At 48.4% G+C, this 27,832-nt stretch overlaps 1 protein-coding gene across 1 annotated transcript; it reads left to right on the top strand.

The window, feature by feature from the left end:
- The first annotated feature begins 106 nt into the window (after window positions 1-106).
- LOC140215972 (kelch-like protein 10) lies at window positions 107-27,223 on the top strand. Its single transcript, XM_072286287.1, has 8 exons — window positions 107-390; window positions 2,201-2,491; window positions 3,771-4,052; window positions 12,871-13,063; window positions 13,410-13,579; window positions 14,066-14,174; window positions 22,516-22,848; window positions 26,416-27,223. Exons 1-8 carry the CDS (start codon window positions 218-220, stop codon window positions 26,692-26,694), a joined length of 1,830 nt encoding a protein of 609 aa, XP_072142388.1. The 5' UTR covers window positions 107-217; the 3' UTR covers window positions 26,695-27,223.
- Window positions 27,224-27,832: the final 609 nt, after the last annotated feature.

Genomic DNA, 27,832 nt, shown 5'->3' with positions numbered 1-27,832 from the left:
TATGGCTCTTTTTAGGGCTCGATAAATTCGTGTAGTGGCTCGCTTCAAAATGATGTGGCCACGTCTTCACCTCCATCATCATCATCGTCATCGTCGTCGTCGTCGCCGAAGGGAAGCGCGAGGAGGAAGCGGCTGCGAGCCCTCCGCGCGGCCGCTGACGCACGGCTGCAACGACGCCAGGCCGGGCTGGTGGGCAGCGGCAGCGCGACCCGTCGCCATGGCGGGCAGCTGCGGGGACGGGCCCGACGAGATGCTGAGCCAGGAGACCCTGGAGGCACTGTGGGACATGCGCGGTGCGGGCCTGCTCTGCGACGGCCTGCTCAAGACATCGGACGGCGGGGAGTTCCCCGTGCATAGAGTGGTCATGGCCAGCTGCAGCGAGTATTTCAGGTGCGGTGCGATGCGTGCGGCCGCGCACGCTAACTTTTTTTTTGTTTAGCGGGAAAGCATTGGTGACATTCGTTATCGCTGGTAGCAAATGTACTCTAATTCCAAATAAGGATCTGGAGATGTGAACGGTTTCACTGTCTGAACCGATGATAAATTAACGTTGAAGAAACATTTGTAAATTGTATAGTGACAGCTGCTGTGCGCCCTTGGCTAGCTGGCTTAGGCACTGAGCGATAGTGGGCGACTGCCGTAGCGCCCTGACCAAATTTTATTGGGTGTACGCCTGAGGCCTCATCTGAAGTCTGATCCACGTTCTAAGGCGCCGTCTCCGTGGGCGTTCTACCGAAGCAATTTATGAGGCAAGCAATCCTTGCCGCGACAGAGCCTCATTCATCCATTACTTGAACTAGGTAACGTAAGAGACTTTCCTCTCCTACCTTCTCTTATACAGGAGTGGAGAGTACATTCCGCGCTTTCTCCAGAAGCCAGCCTCCTTTTGTAAAACGCAGAACTCTACCACTTTGTGGTAGGTAGGTTCTAATTTCGCGTCATTTGATACCTATTCAATGGATAAAGAAGCGAATTGTCTGACGGTGGGATAGAAGGCAAAGTGCCTCGAGCGGCAAGTCGCGCGGCAATTTCGCCTGCAATGGCGTGCTTCTTTCACGCTTGGAAAAACACCTGAATGTAGCACGTATTGAGCAACAGAAAGCTGTATCCAGAGTTTTTATGTCGCTCTAGAATTTTGTCATTGACAGTTTTCGTCTAATTATAATATCAGACAAGTTGATTACTTAATTAGGACCAATGATCTAATCAGGCGGATTGAAATAGATAATTTGAGTATCTTCAAGCGACGGCGAAGAACATTAGCTTTGTTCTGTCCAGCGACGTGTCATTAGTATATTAAAATTCGGCTAAAGTTAACTGGGACATCCGGTATATTCTAGGTAGAAGTGGGGTGCGGAAAAGAAAATGTGGGTTAACAATTGTCGCTAGCAAGAATGCATTGGTTCCTCGAATAGCGAAGCTAGAAAAGGACAGTCTTTGTTTGCGAAATTGCTTAAACAGCTAGAATAATTATCAAACTATACTGCGTATTACGTATTAACGTGGCATTAAAACTTAATTAAACTATTAGGTTTTATGTGCCAAAGCCACGATCTGATTATGAGGCACGCCGTAGTGGAGGCTCCGGAAATTTGAACCACCTGGGGTTCTTTAACGCTCACATAAATCTAAGTACATGGGTGTTTTCGGCCCCATCGAAAGTCCGCCGCTGTGCCCGGGATTCGACCCCACGACCTCGTGCTTGGAAGCCCAACTCCACAGCCACTAAGCATAACGGGACACTATGCTAGGTTGTCCTAATAGGCTCGATGTTATTTTTTTTTTTACTTCATTGTCAAGATTATCAGCGTACACCAAAGCTTATTTCATATTCTTACAGTTGACGGCCATGAAAGGTAGTGAGAGATCTTGGACAATTATCAACCACGAATATTATCGTCCATTTACTGGTCCTATACCGTTTTCCACACTTCTCTAGATGCTTCTCCAACAGAACCGAGTGACTGTAGGTCTGCTGCAACAACATTAATAAACGTGGGCGATTCATCAGGATTTTTTCGGAGCTTGCAGGCGATGGACGTGGGTCTACATATGCCACTTTCGCTGGCGTGACCGCTTGCATGCCACTACGGATGAGGCTGCAGACATAATCGGGCTAGCGGTTGCTGCCCGAACGCTGTGGACCAATGCTGCAGCTTCGTTTAACCCGTGCTTCTCACGGAAATCGACTGCCTTTCAGGGCGCTTTTCGGGAGCCCCCTGAACAAGGTTCCGCGCACGGAGGTCTTGGTGCCCGGAGTTTCCAAGGCGACTATGGCCATCATCGTGGAGTTCGCGTACAAGCGTGTCACGTGGGTGGGCTGCGACAACGTCGAGAGCCTGCTGGAGGCGGCCGACTACCTCTGCGTCATGGGCATGGTCAAGGACTGCTGCGACTTCCTGCTTTCCATCATGGCGCCCGAGAACTGCATCTCCATCCACAACGTGGCCAAGCTGTACAACTGTTTCGACCTCACCGCCAAGGCATATAAGTGAGTCGAGATAACCAGTAACCACTAGAAAGTGTTTTCCAAGTCGGGCGCATTATGGGATGATGTGCTCTTCTGTACTGCTTCTCTAGAGCCAACGTACTACTGGCTTAGGTTAGAAAGCTTGGTTGAATGGTAAAGACTATGGAGGCTCATTGTGTAGCAATCTGACGTAATACGTACTCCACAAAAAACCTAGCATAAAAACAGCTCATAAAACCACAGACAATGCGTGGTGTCATGCCTGACGTGAGCACGAACAGCGCTAAGGTATGTAGATATCTTCGCGTTAAATAAAGATAAATAACGGCGGATCCAGCGCACTTGTCGGAGTCAAGGTTAAGCGAAATTTTCTTGAAAATGTTCAGTTTGATTCTGTGGAAAGAGACACATGACGCGTGCAATCTTACTTTATTTTTAATCCACGCAAGGACCTGTTCACGTTCTTCTTACGGCTTGGAAGCTTCAGAAACTGCTGTAGTGTAGTACTAACGCGCGCAGTCCGCCATGTAGCTTATAATTGCCGCTTCTTTCAGGACTCCTGAAAGGGCAGAAAGGGCACCAGCTTATGCCTAGCGTTTTCGAAGCGTGCGTTTCGGCTACCGCAGCTACCTAACCACTACTTCGTACCTGCTATGCCGTCGACTTTTCATTCCTACGGCTACTGGGCGTCGCTCTTTTCAGCCCACCTTATCCAGAAAACCCACATTCCCCCAAACAGCCATATTGAATTATCTCATAATAACATATGAGCTTCTGTATAAAGACTCGGATGCTTCCATATATCATGTGGTATGATTAGATATGGAAGTTACGGGTGCTTATGTTCCTTTTGTCTCTGTTTTTTTTCTGAGAGGTAGTCGTGTCACCCGGGCTGCTACAGGTCCACATATGACGTCACAGGTTCCTACGTGGTAGTTTTCATCGTTGAGAACGGAAGTAACCGTTTAACGTGTTTACTACTGACAGTTATTGTTCGCAGTAAGATATAATTTCGTCCGACTACTTGTCTTTACGTGCTCATTTGACAGCGGGCTGTGACGCACCGAAAGAAGGGTATACCTGTATAGAAATGAACACTCTATAAGCGGAGCGATAATTCGAGCATCGCCATCTTTCGTCGTGGTGACAAAGGTGGCGATTGTCGCGAACTGACGAATAAACAAACGTGCACGGACAGCTGGTTTCCGAGCTCGTGACTACGACGTTCTCGGCGAAGTGTAGGGCCATTCTCAAGGTCAACCACGGGAGTCTCGTTTCGTCTCTGTCGCTTCTCTTGCAGCTACCTGATGCAGCACTTCATCGAGGTGTCGAAGCGCAGCGAGGAGCTGCTCAGCCTGGAGATCGACGAAGTGGAGGCAATCCTCTCCGACGAGAACCTGAACGTCATCAAGGAGGAGACCGTGTGGAAAGCGGTGGTGCGCTGGATCGAGTTCGATCCCGCCAACCGGCAGCAGCACATTGCCCGGCTGCTGCGATGCGTGCGCACGGGTCTTGTGGACACGAACTTCTTCGTGGAGAAGATCAAGTCGCACAAGTTCGTCTCGGACAACGAGTCCTGCAGGTGCGCGCCTTGATCGATACCGGGGGAACGCTTGGACGGCGTTGGGCTACTCACACGCCTTACTTGCGATACGTGACTGGTATTGACGAAATTATTCATACGCTAATGTGTATCATGAAAATGAGCGCCAGCAACAGCGAGCGTTCTAATATTAGACAGTGAGAGGGGATAATCATCTTGTGGTCAATTTGTGACCAATTTCATCACTGATTTTCCTTATCTTGCTTGTGGAGCGGTATGATGCAGTGATAGAACTAAAGGCGAACCCTGGAGGCAGAGTGCATTATTATAAAATTTCACGTTTAAAACGAATCGGAGTCCCATGTGTCTGGCTACGACCTCTCATATTTAGGAGAGTTTGCTGTTGGGCTAATTGGTTCGTATGTCTAAATTTAGAGACATCGCTAGAAAATAGGACAAGAAGGTGCTACACTGTTTTGCTTTCTCTTTCCGATTCCTGGCGTTATTTCTGAATTTAGACACTTTTATTCATAAGTTGATAGAATGATTTGCTTGCGCTTGTGGGCTGGTTGTTTCAGCCAAACCTGTCTCTGCTTTTCAAAAGTAGCAGATTATAGGCGAATTGACCATGGCTTCACTAACTAGTTCATAATCATTGACTTCATGGCAATCTATGACCAGCACGGCAAAAGCAACCCAATGAATTCTACTTAAAGGACATTCCTATTTAGTATAAATCTTTAGGCTAGCTCCTATATTAGAATGTCTGTCTCTAAAGCTTTCTGAATTGAACGCACCCTTCTTAACACGAATAATTTATGAAGAGCCGCACCGAAAAAAGAAAAGCAGAGAAAGGAAATTAAACGTGTTCTAGAAATGTAATTTGTCACTGTCTTCGGGAACGGATTTGCCGACGATGTGGTTATTCTAAGAATTCGTACTAAATTATCATGCCTTGAGTTGCGACAGGCTCACATTCCGCATTGGCAACATGGGCGCTGGACTCGCAAACGAGAAATTAAAGGGTTGTATTTAAGTGTGTGAAGCAGTTATGCGTGAATATGGCGCCTGAGCCGCAAATCTTGGCGAGCAAAGAATTTTGTTCTTGTTGAGTCTTCTACCTCGATCAAACAAACAAACAAACAAACAAACAAACAAACAAACAAACAAACAAACAAACAAACAAACAAACAAATCAATACACCTTGAAGTCAGGAGAAGTGGGCACACACTCGACTAAGGGCCGCGTTCGTGTAAGGGCCGCTCCCCCCAACTTGGCAGCCCAAATTTTGAAAAAAAAAACAACGAAATCTCGCCAGCAAACGGCAGCGTCGTCGCGTCTCGCGTACGGCGCCTTTCGCGGGAGCCACCAGGGGTGCGATCGGAGATGGTTGTTCGGCGCGTTCGTTCGGTTACCGGCGCGCGCGATTGGCCTACTCCGCGCCGACGTCGCCAGCCTCGGGGCGCGGACAAGTTTTTGGTGACGTCAAAATGACGACACGCTCCTGTCAATCATCCTCCCACCGAGCATTTCGTCTGCTAGGCGCCGAACCCGACGGGAGCTGGGAAGTTTGGAGCGATCATACGGCTTCGCATGGCGCGTCTGGTGGATTGGATTGGATCCAACAGGCGGCGGCGGCATGGCACGTTTGAATCAAATCTATAGTTTAATTCGAGAAAATGGCGCTTCCGTTGGGAACTTAGGTTGTTGCGCTGGCGTTTCTAGAGGAAGGAGGAGAGCGGGTGGCGGTGCGAAACGCGTTTGAAGAAATGGCAGGAAGTGAATTCAGGCGTGGTTTTTGTTTCTGGAAACAAATAATTCGTTCGTTGTACAGAGAAATCGGTCCATCATCGGTGCCAGTGAGCCACTGGAATGTTGTCGCTGCCTCTTGAAAAGTGCGCCACTCTTCCCATCGTTTTATTTCTTTTTTCTTCTCGCTGTGCGCGACACCACCTGGGGACGACGCAAAGAAACTAATAGTTATAAATTGCAGTAGTCACACGTACTACTATATGAAAACGTGTTTGGGCTTGAGAAGAAAAATACATTTTTTTAGATAAAGATTTCATTCATTTGGAAGACGAGAAACATTTCGTTTTGTAGTATACTGTCGGCAAGCAGACGACATACGACGGAAGTAAACTTCCGGGGAGGTCACCGCTTCCTGATTGGCTGCTCTCTCCGCCCCGCTGTCACAAATTTTGCATACTGCAATTTTGTGACGTTGCAGCAACTGAACAGAACGCGTATCGTACAAAATATTTCCGATCGCGCCCCAGATGGCAATCCTGCGGCTTCGTCACGCGGCGCTTTCTGTGAGCTTCGGGCGCGCGGCACTATCTAGGAGATCTTGTCGCTTTTCTCGCCGGCGCCATTGATCCTTTGTTCCGCCGTTCATTTTGACGACTGCCTATAGCACAACCACTTGCGAAGGAAACGAAAGAACGCTTAACCGCGTACGATGCTGCGTTCAAAGTGGTCGCATACGCCGAACAGAATGGAAAACGTGCAGCCGGCCGGAATTTCCACGTCGACGACAAGTGCGTGCGTCACTGGTGCGACCAAAAGGAAGAGCTGGCCGCAACAAACAAGTCTAGGAGAGCATTCCGCCGGCAAGCTTTGCAAATTTCCAACACTCGAGAAGGAGCTCATGACATATGTCACGGACATCACGAAAGACGGCTACGCGTTGTCAACCGAGATGCTCCGCGTCAAGGGCCTTGCAATCGCACGCCACAGTAACATTTCCCCTACGGATTTCAAGGCAAGCGAGGAATGGCTTCGGAAATTTATGAAGCGACAACAGCTCAGCATCCGCCGCCGGACAACACTCTGCTAAAGACTTTCACGCGAGTACGAAGACAAAAGTGATCAAGTTTGACCGCTTTGTTAACGCGCTGCGTGCGGAGCATGAGTACCACCCACACTAGATAGGAAACGCGGACCAAACGCCTGTTTGGTTTGATGCTCCTGAGAACACGACGGTCAACCAAACCCACGCGAAGAGCGTACTTGTGCGCACGACAGACAGACAGGCAGACAACTTTTATTTTGATCCTGAGAAGACGATGAGTGTCCCCGTTAGGGGGCATGTGCGCACGACCGGTACCGAGCGTCAGCGTTGCACTGTCACAGCGGACGGAAGGACGCTCCCCCGTACGTAGTGTTTAAGTGAAAGGCGCTACCCAAGGAGAGCTTCCCGAATGGAATCATCGTCAAAGTGCAAGAAAAGGGCTGGATGTCCGATGAACTAGTGGTAGACTGGGTGAAAACGGTGTGGCCTAACCGGCGACGAATGTCATGCGGCGACGAAAGGCCTTGCTCGTGTTGGACAGCTTTCGTGGCCACCTCACAGAGCGCGTGAAGGCTCGTCTTGCAGAAGCTCGTACACATCTGGCGGTGATCCCCGGCGGTTTAACAAGCATGCAGCAACCACTGGATGCGTATAATAATAGGCCGTTTAAGGCAGAATTTAGGCGCCAGTACTCTGAATGGATGGAAGCGGGCCACCAGGAGAAAACGCCGACCGGACGTAAGGAGGGCGTCACTTCAGCTGGTCTGCTCTTGGGTTCTACACGCGTGGCCTGCGGTGTCCACTGACATTATTGCTAAGAGTGTTAAGGTCACCGGGAGGAGGAGGAAAAAAACTTTATTGTGGTCCTGTACAAGGTGTCACCACCTGCCTGGCTAGTCCCATGTTGGGACCGGGAGGTCAAGCCTCCTAGCCCTATCACGGGCGCATATCATATCACGGGGATGTGATATGAAGATCTGATCATTCCTAAAAACCGATTCCAGAAAATGCCAGGGCCGAGCGACCCACACTCCGAGAGCAGATATTCAAGCGTGCATATCTCCTTTTCGCATGCTTTGCATATAATATTCATGTCTCCAATGTCATACCATTCCTTTATTTGTGCAGGTGAATAATAAGACTGTGTTTGTAATTGCCTTAGTGTAACTGCTTGAGCTCTGTTTAGTCTATAGTGAGGGGGTCGAAACTCCCTCCTTTCCATGTAGTAGTGTTTTGTAATTTCATTGTATGTAATGAGCGTCTCTCTTTGTAGGTTCTCCAATCCAGCAGAATCAAAACCATATGTAAAAGCGGCCCGGTCTGTAAGGTCGCGGGCGACGCTATTGGCCGATTCATTTGGATTGACAGGAATGCCATCAAGTGAAACAAGGTGTGCCGGGAGCGAATAAATGTAACGTGGAATATTTGTTTGCATTTGGTTAATTATACTCGCAGCCTGTGGGGCAATCTTTCCCCTATTGAAAGCTCTAATAGCTGTTTTCGAGTCACTATATATTTCTGTGAATCTATCGTCTGTTAGTGCCAATGCAATGGCAACTTGTTCAGCGACTTCAGGTTTGTTAGTGTAGACCGTGGTGCAGTTGGTGCATTTGCCCTGATGATCCACTACCGCCGCCGCGAACTTAGTTCGATCCTTCTAGGCAGCCGAATCAACAAAGCAGGCTCTTCTGCCACCTTTATCCATTTTCTTGATTAACGCCCTGGCTCGTGCAACTCTCCTGTTGATGTTATGTTTTGGGTGCATATTCCTGGGTAGCGGTGCGACAGTTATGTTGTCTGCGAAATCTTGATGAACTTTATATTGTACTTTGCTGGGTTCGTAATGGGGTTGATCATGATCTTGTCCAGGATTGATCTTCCCCTGCTGGTTGTAGATAGTCTCGCTATTTGTGATGTCTATTGAGCCTCCGCGATCTCCATGGTCGTGTTGTGTATTCCTAACTTGAGCAATTTTTCAGTGCTGGTTCGAATTGGGAGCCCCAGTGCGCTTTTAACAACTTTCTTGATCGCTGCGTCAAGCTTCTTGAGTTGAGCCTGCGTCCAGTTGTACAGGGCAGCGGCGTATGAAATATGACAGAGTACGAAAGAGTTGATTAACCTGAGGCGGTTATCTTCTTTCATGCCCTTGTGTATTCCTGCCAGGCGTCTGATCATCCTGCACGCGTTATCCGTTTCGAAGGGTGATTTTCATGACTTCCGTATGGTTTCCACCGCTTACATCAATGAAAAAGCCTAGTACCCTGATCACGTTGACTCTGGGCATATTGACACCATTTTCTGTATGTAGGTGTATATTGCTTTCCGATAGAGGTTTCCAGCCCTTAGGCGTGCCCCCCTTTTCACGTCTATAAAGTAGCAACTCTGATTTATGTGGGGAGGAGCTGAGTACAGTGGGTCTCAGGTATTCCTCCACCTTCTTGACCGCTTGAGTCAGTGCGTCCTTCACTGCCACCAGCAAACAATACAGTGAGATCATCAGCATATATGGTATGGTCAATGCCCTTAATTTTGCCCAGCATTCTGGTCCATCAAAGGCGATGATCACCGTACCAGTATTCTTGATTCTTTTAATGGCGAGAGCCAAAGGGTTTCTTGTATTGACTATGTTCTTCTCCAGCTCCGCCGGACCATCTGATAAGTCAATTTTCCTTACCATTCATGCACAGGTTGAAAAGGACGGGAGAGATCACCGATCCTTGGGGGGTTTCTTAATCTCCGAGCTCAACCACTTCCCAGTTTGTGTCGCCGACCTTTATCTTCGCAGTGCGTGCTTCGAGAAAGGATTTGATGTATTTAAACATCCTCAACCCCAGTCCAATGCTATCGTTTTGAGGATGTACTCGTGCTTGAGGCTGTCGAAAGCTTTTTCCAAGTCTAATCCCAGTATGGCCTTAGTATTTCTAGAATATCCGTTGAGTATGTGGTGTTTAATTTGCTTCATGGTATCCTGCGTGGAAAGTGCGGACTTAAACCCAGCGTGTTGTGAGTGTATATATTAATGTCCTCTAAGTGGTCTTTTAGCCTATTAAGGATTGCGTGTTCAGCGACCTTCCCCACGCGTGATGTAAGTGATATTGGCCTTAAGTTGTCCAAGCTTGTAGGTTTATCTGGTTTTGGTATTAGTATAACATGTGAAGTTTTGCATTCTTTTGGGACCTCGCCTGACATCCATGCTTCATTGATGAAGTCTGTCAGCGATTCGATTGACGGCTCATCGAGAGTGCTAAGTGATCTGTTTGTTACTCCATCAGGACCTGGGGCTGACTTTCGATTGAGTTCACTTAACACCCTCCTGATTTCCGATGTGGTGAAGAGTTGGTCGAGTTCAGGTTGAGCGGCTCCCCTGTATTCTGATAGAAGTGGTTGGTCCTCCTCATTTCTAACTGGTAGATATTTGTCAATTAGTTGTTTGGTAACTGTTTCGATGGGCTAATCGTTAAGCGCTACGTGTATAGCTCGGGCAAGGCTGTGTCTCTGGTTGGATTTAGGGTCTTCTTCATCCAGCAGATGCTTGATCAATTTCCACGCCTTGCCGTTCCTTACTTGCCCATCGATTGACTCACAAAACTCGTTCCACTGTTGCTGGCAGAGGGTGTTACAGTGTTCGATTTGTTTGTTAAGTTCTACGATTCTCCTTCTCAGCCTACGATTTAGCCTTGGGCCCGCCACTTCCGGGTTATGGCTTCCTTGGCTTCTATTAAGTGCGCAAGTTTCGAGTCCATTGCCTCTACGTTAGTGTCTGTAACAATCCTTTTGGACTCTGTTTTGTATCCCTTATGATGCCCTCACACCAGTCTCTGAGATTGAGTTTGATGGTTTCTTTTCCGCTTTGGGCTCTTAACTTACGAAAAAGGTCCCAATCTACGACCTCGAATTCTCGAGTTCGGCCTTTCTCAACTTCCAGTTTCACTTCTATTACGTAATGATCACTGCCAAAATTCATATTTGTGTTATTCCATGAAACATGCTCTGCGTTATTAATGAACGCAAGGTCAGGTGTGGTGTCTCTGCAGACAAAATTGCCGATCCTTGTAGGAAGTGGCTTATCCGCGATTAAGACCAGGTCTAGCTCATCCGCGTGGTTCCACAGATTCCTGCCCTTGACATTCGTCGTAACATAGCCCCATAGCTCGTGGGCTGAATTGGAGTCTCCTAATATAATCAGAGGTCTACTTACAGCTAGATTAGTGGCCTTTTCGAATAATCTCTTGAAGTGTTGTTTCTGGTGTTTCGGATTGCTGTAGACGTTGAGCACGAATAAGGTATTGTTCCTTTGATTTTTGCTTGAAGTTGGTACTACAGTCTCAACCATGGGGTAACCTAGGTTTTTGTCTATGATGTCTAAGTCATGTGAAATGTGTGTAAGCTGCTTATTTACAAGCACGTACAGGCCCCTACCGAACGTTTGTAACTCTATGTATCCACTGTATCCGGTGAGTGTGACATATCCATATCCTGTCTCTTCGAGTGCGATAATGTCCAGTTTAGACTGAAGTGACCTAAGGTATTGCTGGATGATGGTACCTTTGTTATTGTACCCCCCGCAATTCCACTGCCATATTCGAAATTCCCTCTTAGTGTAAGCCATATTGCATATTCATCTCCCCCGCCAGGGGAGTTAGTGTAGCTCTGAGGAATGACGACCCGCATTGTTCGCTTACATCCATTGACATAGTCATCATTTCCAGGGTTTTGATTCTTTCGCAAAAAGCCTTCAGTCCCTCCTTAGGGTCATTCAGTGCCGTCTGTATTTGGCCTACATTGATTGTCAACTGTGAGACACTGTCCATAAGCTTCTGTATGTTGTCTTTGAAAGACGCCAGCGCTTTTGACTTCCTCCATTTCTGTTTCAGTGTTCTTGAGCTTACTTTCAACAGCCCTACGCTTGGCTGACATGGGTCCCTCACCAGCAGGCGCGCGGACTGGGGCTTCTTCGCGTGTATTAGTGCTATCTTTGTTTTCTGCTTGTTTAGCCTCGCTTAAGAGTTTCCTTATTGCCGTCATCTCTCTAATCATGTTACGATTCATTTCTTTTAGTTCTGCATTTTATTTCTTAAGTCTTTCGGTTTCACAATCCTTACTTTGCTCTGGGGGTGGGTCACAAAGCATGGCACTTACCGGATCGGTACATGCGTCGTTGGCCCAGAGAAGTCTTGTTTTATTGGTGTCTCGGTGAGGCGGCGTCTTGTCCGGTATGGCCGTTCCCTTGACTTTGTCGGCCCACGTGGAACCATTGCTTCCTTCCCCGGGTTTCGATGCAGCCTGTTGACTGCGAGCCGAGCCCGAGCAGCGATACAGATGAAGACATCTAGGTAGGACGTCCGCAGCTACATGCCAGATATCCTATCGTTAGGTATATATGGCACGATTAAACAGGTTTTTCCATACGTGGATCGAAAACTGAACAAAAATTTCACACTACCGTGGAAGGGCCGCACCCCATCAATATCGCGGAAGAAAGTGCGGCCCTTAAACGAGTGTATACGGTGTGTTCCATGGCACCAAGGTTATGATTGAAAAGTTGATGCACTTTTAAAAAACAATTGTTTAATATATGTCGACGTTACTGGCTGAACCCGGTCTTTCTCAAAACACACACACACACACACACACACACACACACACACACGCGCGCGCACCACGCACGCACACACACACACACACACACACACACACACACACACACGCGCGCACCACGCACACACACACACACACACACACACACACACACACACACACACACACACACACACACACACACACACACACACACACACACACACACACACACACACACACACACACACACACACACACACACACACACACATATATATATATATATATATATATATATATATCTTATAGATTGTAATTAACGGATATCAACTGGTAATGTAGCAAGCGATGTCAACCGAACAGTTCACTGTCCGTGTCGTCATTCAATTCTGCGCCTGATGTCGGTGAATCTCAAGTCCGTGAGCTTACGTTCGGGCAACGGGCTTGGAGACGCGACTTTTTTTTCTTTATATGTCGCACAGGCCGTTGGTAATCGACACGCTGCGGTTTCTGTACGACCTGGACGTGGTGGTGCACAACGACGAAGTGCCAACGCCCATGTTCGCGCGACCGCGCATACCGCACGAGGTGATGTTCGTCATCGGCGGCTGGATGGCGGGAGGACCCACTGCATACATCGAGAGCTACGACACCAAGGCCGACAGGTGGATCAAGGTTGGTAAAGGCATCGCGGCATTCTACGCTCGACGGTTTGAGAGGCGGCAGACAATTCGCGTCCATCCAGGAGGTTATCGACAACTGCGTTTTTCTTTGTGGCATACTCCAGGTCAGCTTTACTCTGCGAATAACACGCTCATGATGGATCAGCTATGATCAGGTAGATGAGGTTGTGGTGGCAAAAACGGGAGCAGAGAAGGCGCGATAGAAATACTGTGCCACTGGCGCTGGCTTTTATTGCTTTCTCGTGAGACCGTTAATTCATTACGCTCAGACCAACGTGGAGCCTTAAAGTACCACAGGAATCCAAAACGGAGTCGTTGCTATTGTTCCGGACGCACAGGTCGAGGCCGTGGATCCCGAGGGTCCCCGGGCGTACCACAAGTGCGCGGCCATCGGCAACGACATCTACGTCATCGGGGGCTTCAACGGCGAGGACTACTTCAGCAGCGTGCGATGCTTCAACGCGCACACAAAGAAATGGCGATCTGTCACACCGATGCACGTTAAGAGGTATGCTTTCACGTAGGGACATCTGAAAAAAGCGGCTCAAATATTAGCAGTTCTCAAAGTTATCAAAATGCGGCCGACTAAGGGCAGCATTAGCTGTTTATAGCGGTTCACTAAACTAGTTAGAAGTTCACCAAAGCCATAAAATGTATGTAAATTAAGCGAAATCAAAGTAGATAAAGCTGTAATCGGCTGACATAGATGCTATATAAAGTTTAATACCCTAGATCTGCACTTTGGTTTGTGAAGGGCGCATTATAGGAGGCTTTCAAATCATCAGAGCATTTCAGGTTCTCTAGCAGAACCTAAATATATTCATGCGAGGATGTTTGTATTCCGTCCTCATAAGTTGAGTGGGTGAAAAGCGTGGAGGGAAAGCAGCTATTCAGTAACTTCAAAGTGTGGAAATAGAAGGTTTGTGAGAAGTGCTGCGTTAACAAAATTTGTGCTAAATACTTAAAGGCCAAAACGACCGCTCCCATTTCCCAGGTGCTATGTGAGCGTGGCGGTGCTGAATGAGATAATCTACGCCATGGGCGGATACGATGGTCGTCACAGGCAAAACACAGCAGAGAAGTTCGACCACCGCACAAACCAGGTAACACGTCCTCGATTTTCTTTTACAGGCATTCAGCCTGCATTTCGCTAAGAGATATTTTTGAAAACGTGGGGCTAGCCCCGACTAGCGACTACTTCACGTTCTCGAAATATCCCGTAGTGGACGTTCTTCTTTTCCTAGCTTCCGTTACTGTCGAGCGCTTGCAGCGTGCCTCGAGTTGCAAAAGAAAATTTTAGGCATATTGTTACGCGAACGGAGGAATAAAACTGGAGACTATTTACAAAATATATTTACAAGAGATAATGAAGCGCTGGCCAGTTCAGCCGAGAGCTCGAGAGCCAGAGAGCGTTCTTCCTCCTCTTTTCTCGAGTGATGGCGCCCACGCGCCTCGTTCAATCAATCAAATTCTACACGCGCGTAGCGTAATCCCACTGCGGCGGAAGCGACGTCCCGGAGCGTCTAAATGTCATTACTGGGAGGATGATACTGCTTCAGTCGTGTAACATGCACGATATCACTGGACTGGCAAGCAGATGGGGCGTCAGGGGCGATCTCGTAGGTGACGGGAGTCACGGCACGAAGCACTCGGTATGGGCCTGTGTAACGAGACAGCAGTTTTTCTGACAGGCCGACCTGACGCGACGGAGACCATAGAATCACCAAAGAACCAGGCGGGAAGTGCGCGTCTCGGTGTCACCGATCGTACAAACGCCTTTGAGTCTGTTGGGATTTCAGAAGGCGGTCACGGGCAATTTTCCTTGCGTGGGCACAGTGGGCGATGGCGTCAAGTGCATATTCACTGGTCGGTGCCGCGTTAAAAGGGAGGGTTGTGTCGAGGGGCAGTGCTGGTTCTCGGCCGAACAGAAGGAAAAATGGAGAATAACTGGCTGTGTCGTGGCGCGAGGAATTATAAGCAAGTGTGACAAGCGGTAGAGCTAGGTCCCAGTCAGTGTGGTCTGAAGGGACATATTTCACGAGCATGACTTTGAGAATGCGATTGAGACGCTCCGTGAGGCCATTTGTTTGTGGATGGTATGATGTGGATAGCTTGTGCCTCGTGGCACAGGACTGCAGGATGTCCGCGATAACTTTTGATAGGAATGTCCGGCCATGGTCTGGGAGAAGTTGTCGCGAAGCTCTGTGTAATAAAATCACGTCGCGTAGAAGAAAGTCGGCGACATCTATGGCGCAGCTTGTAGGAAGCGCTCGGGCGGTGGCGTAGCGCGTGGCGTAATCCATGGCCACAGCGAACCACCTGTTCCCAGAGGCAGAATGAGCAAAAGGGCCAAGTAAGTCCAAACCAACCCGAAAGAATGGTTCCGCGGGAATGTGGAGTGGTTGGAGGTACCCAGCAGGGAGCATCAATGGTGTCTTGCATCGCTGGCATTTCTCACACGCTGCTGCGTATCTTCGAATGGAGCGAGCAAGCCCTGGCCCAAAGAAGCGTCGGCGGATCCGGTCGTAGGCACGTGACACTACCAGGTGACCGGTAGTGGTAAGGTCGTGAAGTTCGTGGAGAACAGCTAGATCTCTTGTATTTCGTCCGGGTTGCGCTGCCCACCCTTAGGAACATGTTCGATCACCAACTCGCCCAGCTTGCCATGTTAATTTGGTGTTTAGGGATCACAAGGAGTAATGCAGGGCCGTCAGAGTGAACGTTGTGGTGGTAGAGTACGCCATGTTGAAGTGTGAATAAGCGAAGCGAACTGTCGGCAAATGACGATTCCAGACGGTCAATGGTGATACGCAAGGACGGGCCACGGCGCTGCTCGTCGGCGACATGGACAGTGGAAAAACTGAGAGGACACTGGCATCGGGGTCAGTATCAGACGTAGAGGTCGCGTCTTCACCTGGGTAGCGAGACACGCAATCTGCGTCCTGGTGTTGGCGTGCCGAATTGTAAGTCACTGTGTTGGGGTATTCTTGCAGTCGGAACGCGCAACGACCGAGCCGACCAGTAGGATCCCTGAGCGGCGAAAGCCAGCAGAGCGCATGATGGTCTGTGATTGTTGGGAAAGGCTTGCCATATAAGTATGGGCGGAGCTTTGAAACGGCCCAGACGAGAGCAAGGCGTTCGCGCTCGGTAATCGAATAGTTGCGCTCTGCAGTTGTCGGGAGCCGCCTAGCGCAGGCTGTAACGCGGTCTGTCCGTGTTGGCGTTCCGATAAGACGGCGCCGATTCCATAACCACTGGCATCGGTTCGAACCTCTGTAGGTGCGGACGGGTCAAAGTGGGCCAAGACCAGTGGATTGGTGGGAATCGCAATTAGGCGTGAAAATGCGGCAGCCTTAGGGGAACCCCACGTAAAAGGCACGTATTTCTTCAGAAGTGCAGTGAGTGGTCGAGAAATTGCTGCGAAATCTTTCACGAACCGTCGGAAATAAGAACAGAGCCCCAGAAAACTCAAGACGTCTTTGAGAGACTGAGGTACAGGAAGAGCCGTTACTGCTGGAACCTTCTCCGGGTCATGTTGTACTCCGGAAGCATCGACGAGATGTCCTAGCATTGTAATCTGCCGGCGCCTGAAGTGGCACTTCGATGAGTTTAATTGAAGCCCAGCCTTGCGGAATACGTCAAGGATAGTTGCGACGCGCTCAAGGTGCGTCTCAAATATAGGAGAGAGCAGAAGGACGTTGCCGAAGTAACAAAAGCAAGTGGACCATTTGAAACCTTGTAGCAGAGAGTCGATCGTCCGTTCGAACGGGACGCGGGCATTGCATAAACCGAAGGGCGTAACCGTGAATTGGTGGAGGCCGTGTGGAGTGACGAAAGCGGTCTTTTCTTGGTCTTGCTCATCGACGGATATCTGCCAATATCCAGATCGAAGGTCGACGGACGAAACGTATGTGGCACTGTGAAGACAATCAAGAGCGTCGTCGATTCGTGGTAAAGGGTAAACGTTCTTTTTAGTAATTCGGTTTAGGTGGCGGTTATCAACGCAGAAACGCCACGCGCCATCTTGCTTTTTGACGAGCACGACCGGCGACACCCAAGGACTCGACGAGGCCTCAACAATGCCTCTGACGAGCATCTTGTTTACTTCCTGCTGAATAACTTGCCGCTCTGCCGTGGACATCCGATACGGTCGGCGGTGGATGGGAACATGATCACCAAAAAGTGGCGTCTGACCAAGTGGTTGATTGGAAGTGTCAAATATGTTGCGGTAGGAAAGCAAAAGGCGATATAGGGCGGCTGCTTGGTCAGGTGCGAGGTCCGGAGCGACCATGGGACGTAATGGGCCGGAGAGGTTCAAGGCATCCTGCGGGTAATCAGGCGGATCTGGAGACGCGTTGGCTGTGAAAGCAGCGACGTGGTTGGTTGTCACTGACTGGAACGTGGCCACCACTATGCCTTCCGGTAACACTTGCTTCGTCAAGCCAAAATTAATAAGGGGGAAACACATCGAATTAGCGGCAAGGGTTACTACGGAGTGTGGCGCAGAGATGTCGCGCGCCAGGAGGATATCACGAATAGGTGCGACGACATAGTCGCCATCAGGCACGGTTGCCGTTGAGGCCAATTCGACGAAGGCTAGGCCTTTTGGAGGTAAGCGAACAAACGCTGTAGTGCAGAGGGTGTTCAGTTGTTCGGGGCGAACGTCTGAAAGAAGAGGAAGCTCGAGGCAACAGCGTACCGGTGGCACAGTAGATGAGGGCAGAATGCGTCGTCAGAAAGTCGAGCCCGAAGATTAGGTCCTGAAGGGCAACTGGTCCGCACGGTGAACATGACTGGAACTTGGCGGCCAGCAATTCCTATGCGAGCAGTGCACGTACCCCTGATGGCAACAGTGGCGCCATTGGCGACGCGTACGGCTCGAGTGATGGCAGGCGTAAGAACTTTTTTGAGGTGACGACATAGGTTAGCGCATTTTATGGGCACTAGGGCTCCAGTATCAATTAATGCCGTCAACGGTACACCATCTACGTCTACTTCAATTAGGTTCGTGTTGGTGAGGAGCGTCAACGGAGGATTTGGACAGGACGAACGTGATGCAGCACTACGTACAAGAGCTGCATGGCGTAGTTTTTCGTCCTGGAGGGTCCATAATTGGTCGGCGACGAATATCGGCGTGGCTGGGGCGACGGGAACCGACGGCACTGAAATGACGGCGAGCGAGCAGGACCGATACGTAAGAGGTAGGAGGCATACGGCGAGGCGAGTAACGGTGTGGGTCGGCATACGGGCAAGGAGACGGGGAGAAGGAGCTGGAATACGGCGACGTCCAGGAGGTGCGGCAGTGGCGAGCGACGTGGCCAATGCGGAGGCAACGGAAGCAAATGAGCTTGTCGTCCGGAGTTCTCCCCTCGTTAGGGAGGGGAGGGGATTACAGATTGCCGTGAGGTGTAGCAGTCGGCACCAGTCTCGCGTCAGGTCCGGAGATGGAGCAGGCAGCAGCAAAACCTAGGTTTGCAAATTGCCGCACGACTGCCTGAATGAAAGAGATCGCTGGGGCTGGTTTGTCAGTGGTGGGGTCAAGGGGGCATTGATGGAACGGTGCAGGACTTGTGGCCTCGAGTTCGCAGCGAACAATACGTGTGACGTGCTCATTAAAAGGTGGTGAAGCGGTAAGGTCAACGCAAAACGACGTCGCAGCCGTGTTAAGGAGCCTGGAGAACTGTGGAATGACGCGGCGGCTTTTCGCGAGCTCAAAGCGGCGGTATTGTTGATGATGGACACATTGTTGAACGCGTCGTCCGCGATGCCTTTGAGTACATGGCCGACTTTGTCAACCTCGGCCATTTTTCGTCAACTTTCCGGCAAAGAGTGAGCACGTCTTGCATGTACGAGACATACGATTCAGTAGAAGACTGAAATCTGTAGCAAGCTCTTTTCTAGCAGCCAGCTGCCGACCGGTGAGATTTCCAAAGAGGTCGCTGAGTTTCTCCTTGAAAGCATCCCAGCTAGAGATCTCGTCCTCGTGTGTCCTGAACCAGACATGAGGAGTTCCGTCCAAGTAGAATAGGACAATTGCTAGCATAATAGTAGGGTCCCAGTGGTAGTTTCGGCTAACACGCTCATACAAGCTGAGCCAATATTCGACGTCGACATTATCTCCGCCGGAGAAAATGCCAGGATCACGGGGGTTGGTGACCGTAACGTACGTTGTTGTCGGGGTCGCAGGAGTAGGAGACGGGGTATCGTCACCGAGAGCCATGGCGGAAAGCTGGACGGTGCAGCCGTTGCGGAGCTCCGTGGCGGGGAGGGGGAGCGGCGTCCTCCACCAAACTGTTACGCGAACGAAGGATGAAAACTGGAGAGTATTTACAAAATATATTTACAAGGGATAATGCAGCGCGGGCCAGTTCAGCCGACAACTCGATAGCCAGAGAGCGTTGTTTCTCCTCTTTTCTCGAGTGGTGGCTCCCACGCGCGTCGTTCAAACAATGAAATTCCACACACGTGTAGCAATATTGATTGAGGACTAAAATAAATTATGATAATAGATGGAAAATGAGACATCCACCCAAGCGTAGCTTAGGGCTACAAAGGAAACCGATACGGGTCCCTCCAAAGAAAGACTTCGCAGTTGAGGAAAAATTCGTCCTGGTCTGGGACTCTAACTCGGGACCCCCGCCTTTCCGGGGCAGCCGCTCTACCATCTGAGCTAACCAGGCGGCTAGCAGATGGCAGGTGACGTAGAATTTATCAACAACTCAGAATCGATACATTCGGCTCCGCCTGCCATCGCCTAGCCGCCCGGTTAGCTCAGGTGGTAATGCGACTGCCCCAAAAAAATGGTGGTCCCGGGTTCGAGTCCCAGACCAGGACAAATGTTTCCTCAACTGCGAAGCCTTTCTTTGGAGGGACCCGTACCGGTTTCTTCTGTAGCCTTTAGCAACGTTTGGGTGAATTTCTCATTTTACCTTTATTAATTACTGCTCTCCACCTTGCGTATTTCTTCAGAACTATTACGTCCATTATGACAATACGTTAAACTGCTTACACACTTAAACCACTAAGTGAAAGGTGATAATTGTCAATGAGATAGTCCCTAGCTAAACAGTTTCACCGATATCTTTGCTGTCGAGACACTCCAGATTAGGGCTAGCCAGACGAAATGCTTTCGCTTTAGTAATACGAGCATTGACAAGCCGCCTCGAAAATTGCGGCGAGTTGTGGTTGAGTATTTTCCGTATATGTGAGAATATGTGAATCGCCAATTGTTTCTTATGAATGTTCAGTACAGGGAAGATTTCGTGCAAGTTGAGAACCGCCTTTCCTGTCGGTGTGGCCATGCTTTTCAAGCAGAGCTTATAGACGCCCAAGCTATACTTAAAATATTGGGTTAGGGACCAATAAGAGCCCAATGCCGAGGTTTGGGTTCTCTGCAGTTTAATTTAGTGCCACCGCCTAAACTACGTGTTAACAACCGACTGCAAAGTGCGGCCAGATATCACTAGGTGGATGTTGCTACGGCAAGTAACGCCACTGCAACTGGGGTATTCTGGGCTACATAGGACCAATACAAAGCCGTGTAGTCTCACTGATCGTTTACGACATGTTGAGAATATTGGTTTGGCTAATCGAGACGCCAGCTCACAGTCTGTGCATACCGCGGATGCATTTCGCACAAATTTGTGTATTGCACCCCCCCCCCCCCCTTGCTACACCTTTTTTTGCTAGTCGCATTTATTCATGGCATTTTGGTATTTAACAGAAGTGCCTAGTGGCATTTCAAGCATCGTTGATTGGGTGTTTTGGGTCGCACTTGTCACACTTCATGGCATGGTCAAGCTGGAGATTGCACGAACGCACTACTGCACTCGTGACGAATAGCGAAGTAGAACTTTCTTGCTATAGTAGTCAAGTAGTCACAGATCTAAGCTCCGGTGGTTCTTTATTTTTTAAGCTAGTATCAGGCAATCGTTAGGGAATCGAATGAATCGGAGTTTAGCAATTAAAGAATAGAAAGCACAGCCTGCCTAGAAGCGGACATGAACTGACGGCCGGACACGAAAGGACACATGCCAGGCATACGGCTACTAAAGCTCTGCTAGGGATTATGAGAGCATCACACTGTTAGTTTTCTTAAGGACTAGTTCACATGGTATTCGGCGCGAGCCCCCAGTCTTCGCTGCGTCGATGCCGATTGAGACTTCCAGCTGTCAAGGGGCCCGAGAGTCGCCGCAGGGCATTCGTAAGCATCCCTTTATGACCAATGATGCACTTGTTGTGCACATGTGCAGCACAAGAAATGCTCGCGATGGGTCTCACCAAATAATATACTCTGAAAGGGTTTAAAATGTCACCGACTCTGACTGTGTTTGGCATGTGATGCGAACTCACGACAGGGAAAAATCCCGCTTGCATCTCCGGTATCAGTGCGATAGGAATTTGTTCCTTCTTATGGATGCATGGTTAAATATCCCGGCCCACAAACATGGTCGTCTTTGCCTAGTGACACACGGTGTGCGGGCTCGTGGGTATTTTTTGTGTATCTCGGCGTTCCTCTCTGGTTTCATCAGGGCACGTGGTATAGCAGCTGGGCTAGCAGGCGGTTTAACGCGGTGACAACACGTGAGAGTGAACGGCTGCGAAAAGCTAGCTTTGCATAGCCTCCGAGATTTGGCAACCTAGCGCCGACAACGATCATGCCGGAAATCTTGGAGGCCGTGGTCCGTGGATCTTTCGATAAAACGGAATTGAAACACGTGCACAAGGCAAGCCGGGGAATTATTCCGGCTTTATTGTTATTCTTTAAGTAGCTGCATTTTGTACAGATGGTTACCGTGTACCTGATCTACTGCACGAAGGTTTACTTCTGGTTCAGGCCAGTAGAAGGGCTAACAATATTACACAACGCATCACTGGTGAAACCACGATCACGTAAAGCGGTCAGGAGTACGTAGGAAAAACAAATGGAAAATAAAAAAGAAATTGTTAACATCTGTGCTGAAGTAAGTAGAGCATTACTGAAAAAATCATCTGTACAAAAAATTCCCCAGTCAAATAGTTAACGACATTTGGAAAATTATTGTTGAGTTAAGCAAGCTTAAGATGAACTGGCACAAATTTCACCAAAGGCCTAAGCAAACAAGGCCGTAAAATGTTTTATTCGGGCGAAGTAGCATGGATTCCTCTGAAAAGAAGGAAAATACGTTCGACATGCCCTCTTACGTATTCCCCGTAGACTCGTCTTACAGATACGATTTAAGGTGGCTTTATCTAAAAGAGAGCCACGAATAGAAATATGTTGCGGTTGCTAGTGTCACAGGATTTAGCCTAGATGAAGACCGCGAAGGACGCAGTAATTTAAATTTTAAATAGCCTCCCCTTGTCGCGTTACCTGCGGTCTGGGTTTTCATTCATGAACAACACACCACCGCGGCCAGCGGTGGTCCCCTTTGCGATCTCGCTGCACTTGTTGGTCACTCGCAGTGGACGATGATCGCGCCCATGAACATGCAACGTAGCGACGCGTGCGCCACCACGCACGACGGCTACGTGTACGTGACGGGAGGCTTCAGCGGCAACGAGTGCCTCAGCTCGGCCGAGCGGTACGACCCGACGACCGACCAGTGGACCACGATTTCGGGCATGCGGTTCCGGCGCAGCGGGGTCGGCTGCATAGGCTTTCGCAACTGCGTCTATGCAATCGGCGGCTTCAACGGGACCACCAGGCTGGCCTCGGCCGAGAAGTACAATCCGGAGACCAACATGTGGACCAGTCTGCCCAACATGTACACACCCAGAAGCAACTTCGCCGTGGCCGTGAGTAGCGACACGACCACGCTTCGCAGTAATTTTCGAGGTGCAATGGTTCAAACATTGTGCTTGCGGAAACAAAAGCATGCACAAATGAAGTGAGAGGTTGCACTCTCATCTCTTATCACCATGCCGTCACTTTTTTCGCCATCTCTGGCCGGAAAAAACTGGCCCATTTCTTGACGCTGCGATCTTAGAAGCCCTTATAAGCCCTCTAAGGTCTTGTAAAGCTTGCGGTGTTCGTACGCTAGAACGTGGGGAAAAGTATAAGATTTATTTGCAGAGCTCTTGAAGTGAAAACCGTGAGCCGAACGGGAGTTCAGTACTTGGAAAGGATGTTGGACTGGAGTCTCTCCATTCTATGAAATCATGCGCCAATAAACGCTCTCTCGTGCTCTTAAAAACTGTGACCAAACATATATTTACGGACTACCCCCAGAAATGATATTTTGTTGATACTTTGCTGTGATTCTGGCCACAACAAAAAATATAGTGTCATTAATATGGAATTACATTCGGTTTCAATATCAGTAGTTTGTTGCTTCATGGTGATAGTTATAGTCATTAGGCGATAACACCACTTACAATCGAACAATTTAGAATTTAGGGCAATTTATTCGAATGTGCTTCTGTACCTAACATTTATAATCTGTACGGAAGAGCCCCGCATCACAAATACAAGCAGAGAAAATACGGCAAAACATTTGAAATAAAACGTTTCAACTTTTCAGCGGACATTTATTGTTCCAATACTAAGCTGCATGAGCTTTACCTGATCAGTCACGGATAAGCACTCGCGAGTGTTATTCGTGATCCTGTATTCGGCTGCCTGTTTGTAGGCAGCCGAATGGATTCGTACCCGGCTCATAAATTGTGAGTTTGTATGAACAAATATCGCCCACTTATTTGTGCGAACGTGACCCGGAAATTTTAGATGGCTACTATGACTATATGAAGTAATATGAAGGCATCCACTGTGACAGATTTGTCACATTCCACTCATAGTCATTACCAAGTTTCGCATGCAATTAAAACTTTTCCTCTGCAGGTGGTACCGCAGAAATGTTTGGTCTCTTGTTGCATTGAAATCATTACCAATGAATTCGATTACATTTGCCCCGGGTTTAAACACATTTAATCACAACTATCAGCACATTTACATATGTGTTTTAGTTGCTGGCATAAAATATGTGCAACTATATGATCGTTATGTACATTGTGCCCTCTATATTTCCTTGTTTACAAGAGCGTGGTTGCGTAGGAGGAATATATTTAACGCGTTGTGACGGAACAAGAGAGAGAGGGAGAGAGAGAGAGAGAAAGGAACGGAAAGACAGGGAGATCAACCAGAAAAGCACCCGGTATCACAAGGGCTGCTACTGTAGCTCTACGCTTGTGGTGTTTCGTTATTCCGAAAACCGTAAAGTTGCAACGAGTAGCATAAGCCCTCTGCTAACGTTGCTTTCGAGCTCACCAAAAGCTGCGAAATTTTCTTCTATGGGATAAAAATGCAGTATGGAATGATACGAATGCTCTTGGGAACTGTTGCAAGGATGATAACTCCTACGGTCCAGGTAATAAAAGAACAACATTGTTTTAAGGAGGGGATAGAGATGACTGATGCGACAATAGTAACTTAATGTTTCACTATGTCTGGCACTACAGTCATCGATAGGTACTTATACTGTTTGTATTACGTGCACTCTTGGTATGAGTAGTAGCGGTACACAAAAAGCGTAAACGTACGGAGCACCGAGTTTGAATTAACCCCACAACGTTAATATTTGCTAGGGTTCCTAAGGGCTCTTTACATTAGCGAAAAATATTAGCAGCGCGCCGCGCACAGTATGAACCATGTTAATAACTGCAACACTTCTCGAAGTAAGCTCCTGCCGAAAGGCTTTAATCGGGCTAAAACTTTCAATTTATTCACTTAAAACTAGTGTTATGAAAATGCGACTAGATTTGAAAACTTGCCGTGAAGTGCCAAGTACCGTTTGCCGTTGCTTTTGACGTCCAGCTGTCAGGACCCGTAGCATTTGCCACCAGTAAGCTTAGAACGGCGAATGTTTGGGACGTTACATAGTCTTCCCTACAAAAATTGCTTCAGGGAATATTCGTGCTAGTGTCTACGGGAGTGGTAAGTATATGCTGGTTCAGCCAGCACGGGAATGACGGGCAACGCGTGGATTTGCGTAAACTTCGTCTTTCTAACTTGAAACGGCTGTGTAATGGAGGAAATTATACATTTTCTACAATGCAACATTTCACATTCATTACGCATGTTGGCCCAGAGCGGCTGACTTGCTGTGCTTAAAGAAGTACAAGTGCTTAGAAATTTATTTACTTTTTTACACTAATTCTCTAACAACATTGCACGGTAGAGTGGCGTATCTATGAAACAAATCAGCGGAAAATACTCAGCACACACTTAAGCCATACAAAAGTACATAATTATATAATGCCAGCTAAGACTTGACCGAACGTGTGGTCATCAATAATATTGACAGCATCAGCGGGAAATCGGTTCCGCTACTGCAAGGCACAAGGCAAGAAGTTATGATAAAAAGGGGTATTTTTTGTTGGAGTACGGCATGTATACTTTGTGATGACCGTCGATGCAAATGGGATGTGTTCTTATCGCCGAGGGTCATGCTGAAAACAACGGTGGTACTACTTGCAATTTAAAGCGTCGTGAATGACATCGGAAGAACGTTTGAAGCCACAAGGGAAAACGTTATAATCAAATATGTGTGATATCATTCCCCTAGTATAGCAGAACAATTGCAGCGCCAGAAATCCTTCTAGTGATCATTTTCAGGGGGAATATATGGGGCCTAGTAACATATGCAAGACCTCCTGGTCGCGAATGCGGCCAACCTATTGTTTGTAAAGGAGCAGTTCAATAGCACGCGTTCGATCTGGGTGCTTATGTCGTGAGTGGTCAGTTTGTTGCTTACCGCGCTTCAGTAGACTTGGCTGGCCAAATGACGCGTTGTGTGGCGGGATTGTGCAGCGGAGGGCTGGCACATATTTTGGATGTTATAGAAGCAGCATACCACACGCTTTTCGCGCCAAAAACGATGGCACGTTGCAATTAAGAAGGCTGGAAAACACCTATAGAACGGAGGTCTTCGAGCGCCACTTTGTTGTCGTCGATATTTGGAAAACTTGTTCTCGTCGTGTAACATTAAGGCTGAGTCTAAATATGTGGCACTTGAAAGGTATGCCTACGTAAACCGAAACTGGTGCGTAGAGGAATCATTGGCGCCGCTCTGACACCTGCCAGTCATATGTTAAGGGTCAAGATTGAGTGGACCTTTATCTAACGCAATAAATAAATAAATAAATAAATAAATAAATAATTAAATAAATAAATAAATAAATAAAATCAAAGTCGAAGATGCCATATCAGTACTAATGTCAAGGAGCTGACGATAAGCTTTCGTCCAAGGAATCACTTAGTGCATCGTTTTATTGCACTTCAGAAGATGGTCATGAACTGACGACCTGTGCTTATCGAGAAAGCTAACTGCTTTTTTTAACTTTCGCGTATTGCGTGGCTTTCAATAGATAATCGACAACCTGGTGTTCGCCATCGGTGGCTTCAATGGCGAGAGCACGACCAACCTCGCCGAGTGCTATGACCCGACCACGGACCAGTGGTACGAGGCCACGGACATGAACGAGTCCCGCTCGGCGCTTGCCGCTTGCGTCATTTCCGGCCTGCCCAACATCCGCGAGTACGTCCACCAGCGCCGCGACAACCTGATGGAGGAGAAGCGACAGAAGATGCTCGACATCCTGAAGCACCGAACGCGTCACGTGAATCGCGACGACAAGAATGCGTAGAAGAAAAAGAAAAAAAAGAAATTCAGGGACGGACGTAGGTTGAGAGCCGACGCCCACCGCACCGCTGGTCGTAGCCAAGAGTCTGTTCCGTTGGTGCGAAGACACTTACCCGTTTATTACGCGTTGTTTTTAGTGACGCAATTTGATGACGCCATTTCCCCGGTGGTGCCGCAAACTTCGACGCCGATTCAAGATGGCGCTTATATACGCGAAATTAGTATTTATTCGAATTATATTTGGCGAAAGACCGGCGTCGGCTTTCGTAGCGATTTCTTGATGATGAAATAGACAAACTGGGCCTCGAGACCTTCCATCAAGTTTTCGCCCTTAGTTACATTTTTTTTAGATATTTTGCATGCCATAATCGCGATCTGATTGCATGATGCACCGTAGTTGAGGACTCAGGATTATTTTGACAATGTGGGCTTCTTTAACGTACATTCAGTGCGCTGTACACGAGCCTTCTTGCATTCCGGCTTCACGAAAATGCTGTCACCGCAGGAAAAGTAAACGAGCGACTTCGTGCTCATCGTGTGCCAAGTCACTTTGGCTATGGCCATGCGCAAAGTGCGTCGCCATAGCTGAGAAGCAAGTGTGGTGGATTTCTCGCGCTTTTATGCTTTCACCATTTTTTGGATAGTTAAATATACCTGCGGATGAATGCGAACAATGTTCGGCTCACGCATCGCGGTCCATCGTACTGGAGTAGACAAATAATAGGGACAGGGCTGAATACTTTACGTTTGTGATACTGCTTTTATTAGGCATCTTGAACAGCAAAATATCCTTGTCGATTTATTTCTTCCATGAATTCAATCTACTCGAATTAATAGCGCGAGCGGCTACTTTCCGTATTCCTGCTACTGCAAGTACCAAGCGTTTGCTTTGCCACTTTCAACCAACCGTTGCGGCGGTGCACCCTCTACAGGCGTAAAAGCAGCGCCAAGTCAAAGGCTTTTGTAATATGCATGGTGGTGCTTGGCTCAGACACATTGACGGAATTACAAGCAAAACTTTTCATACCAACCAGCTGTTCAACGAACTAGCCCACTGTAGAATGTTCTGGAGCTACGTGGACGTGAGTGGCAATCCTGCACCTGGAGAACGGCAAGTGAGAAACCTACAACGTGTCCTAAGC

This window comes from Dermacentor andersoni, chromosome 2 (assembly GCF_023375885.2).
Source record: "Dermacentor andersoni chromosome 2, qqDerAnde1_hic_scaffold, whole genome shotgun sequence".
In the NCBI taxonomy this organism is placed as follows: domain Eukaryota; kingdom Metazoa; phylum Arthropoda; class Arachnida; order Ixodida; family Ixodidae; genus Dermacentor; species Dermacentor andersoni.
Note: the sequence above shows the minus strand (reverse complement) of the source record. Positions and strands in the feature narration are given on the sequence as shown.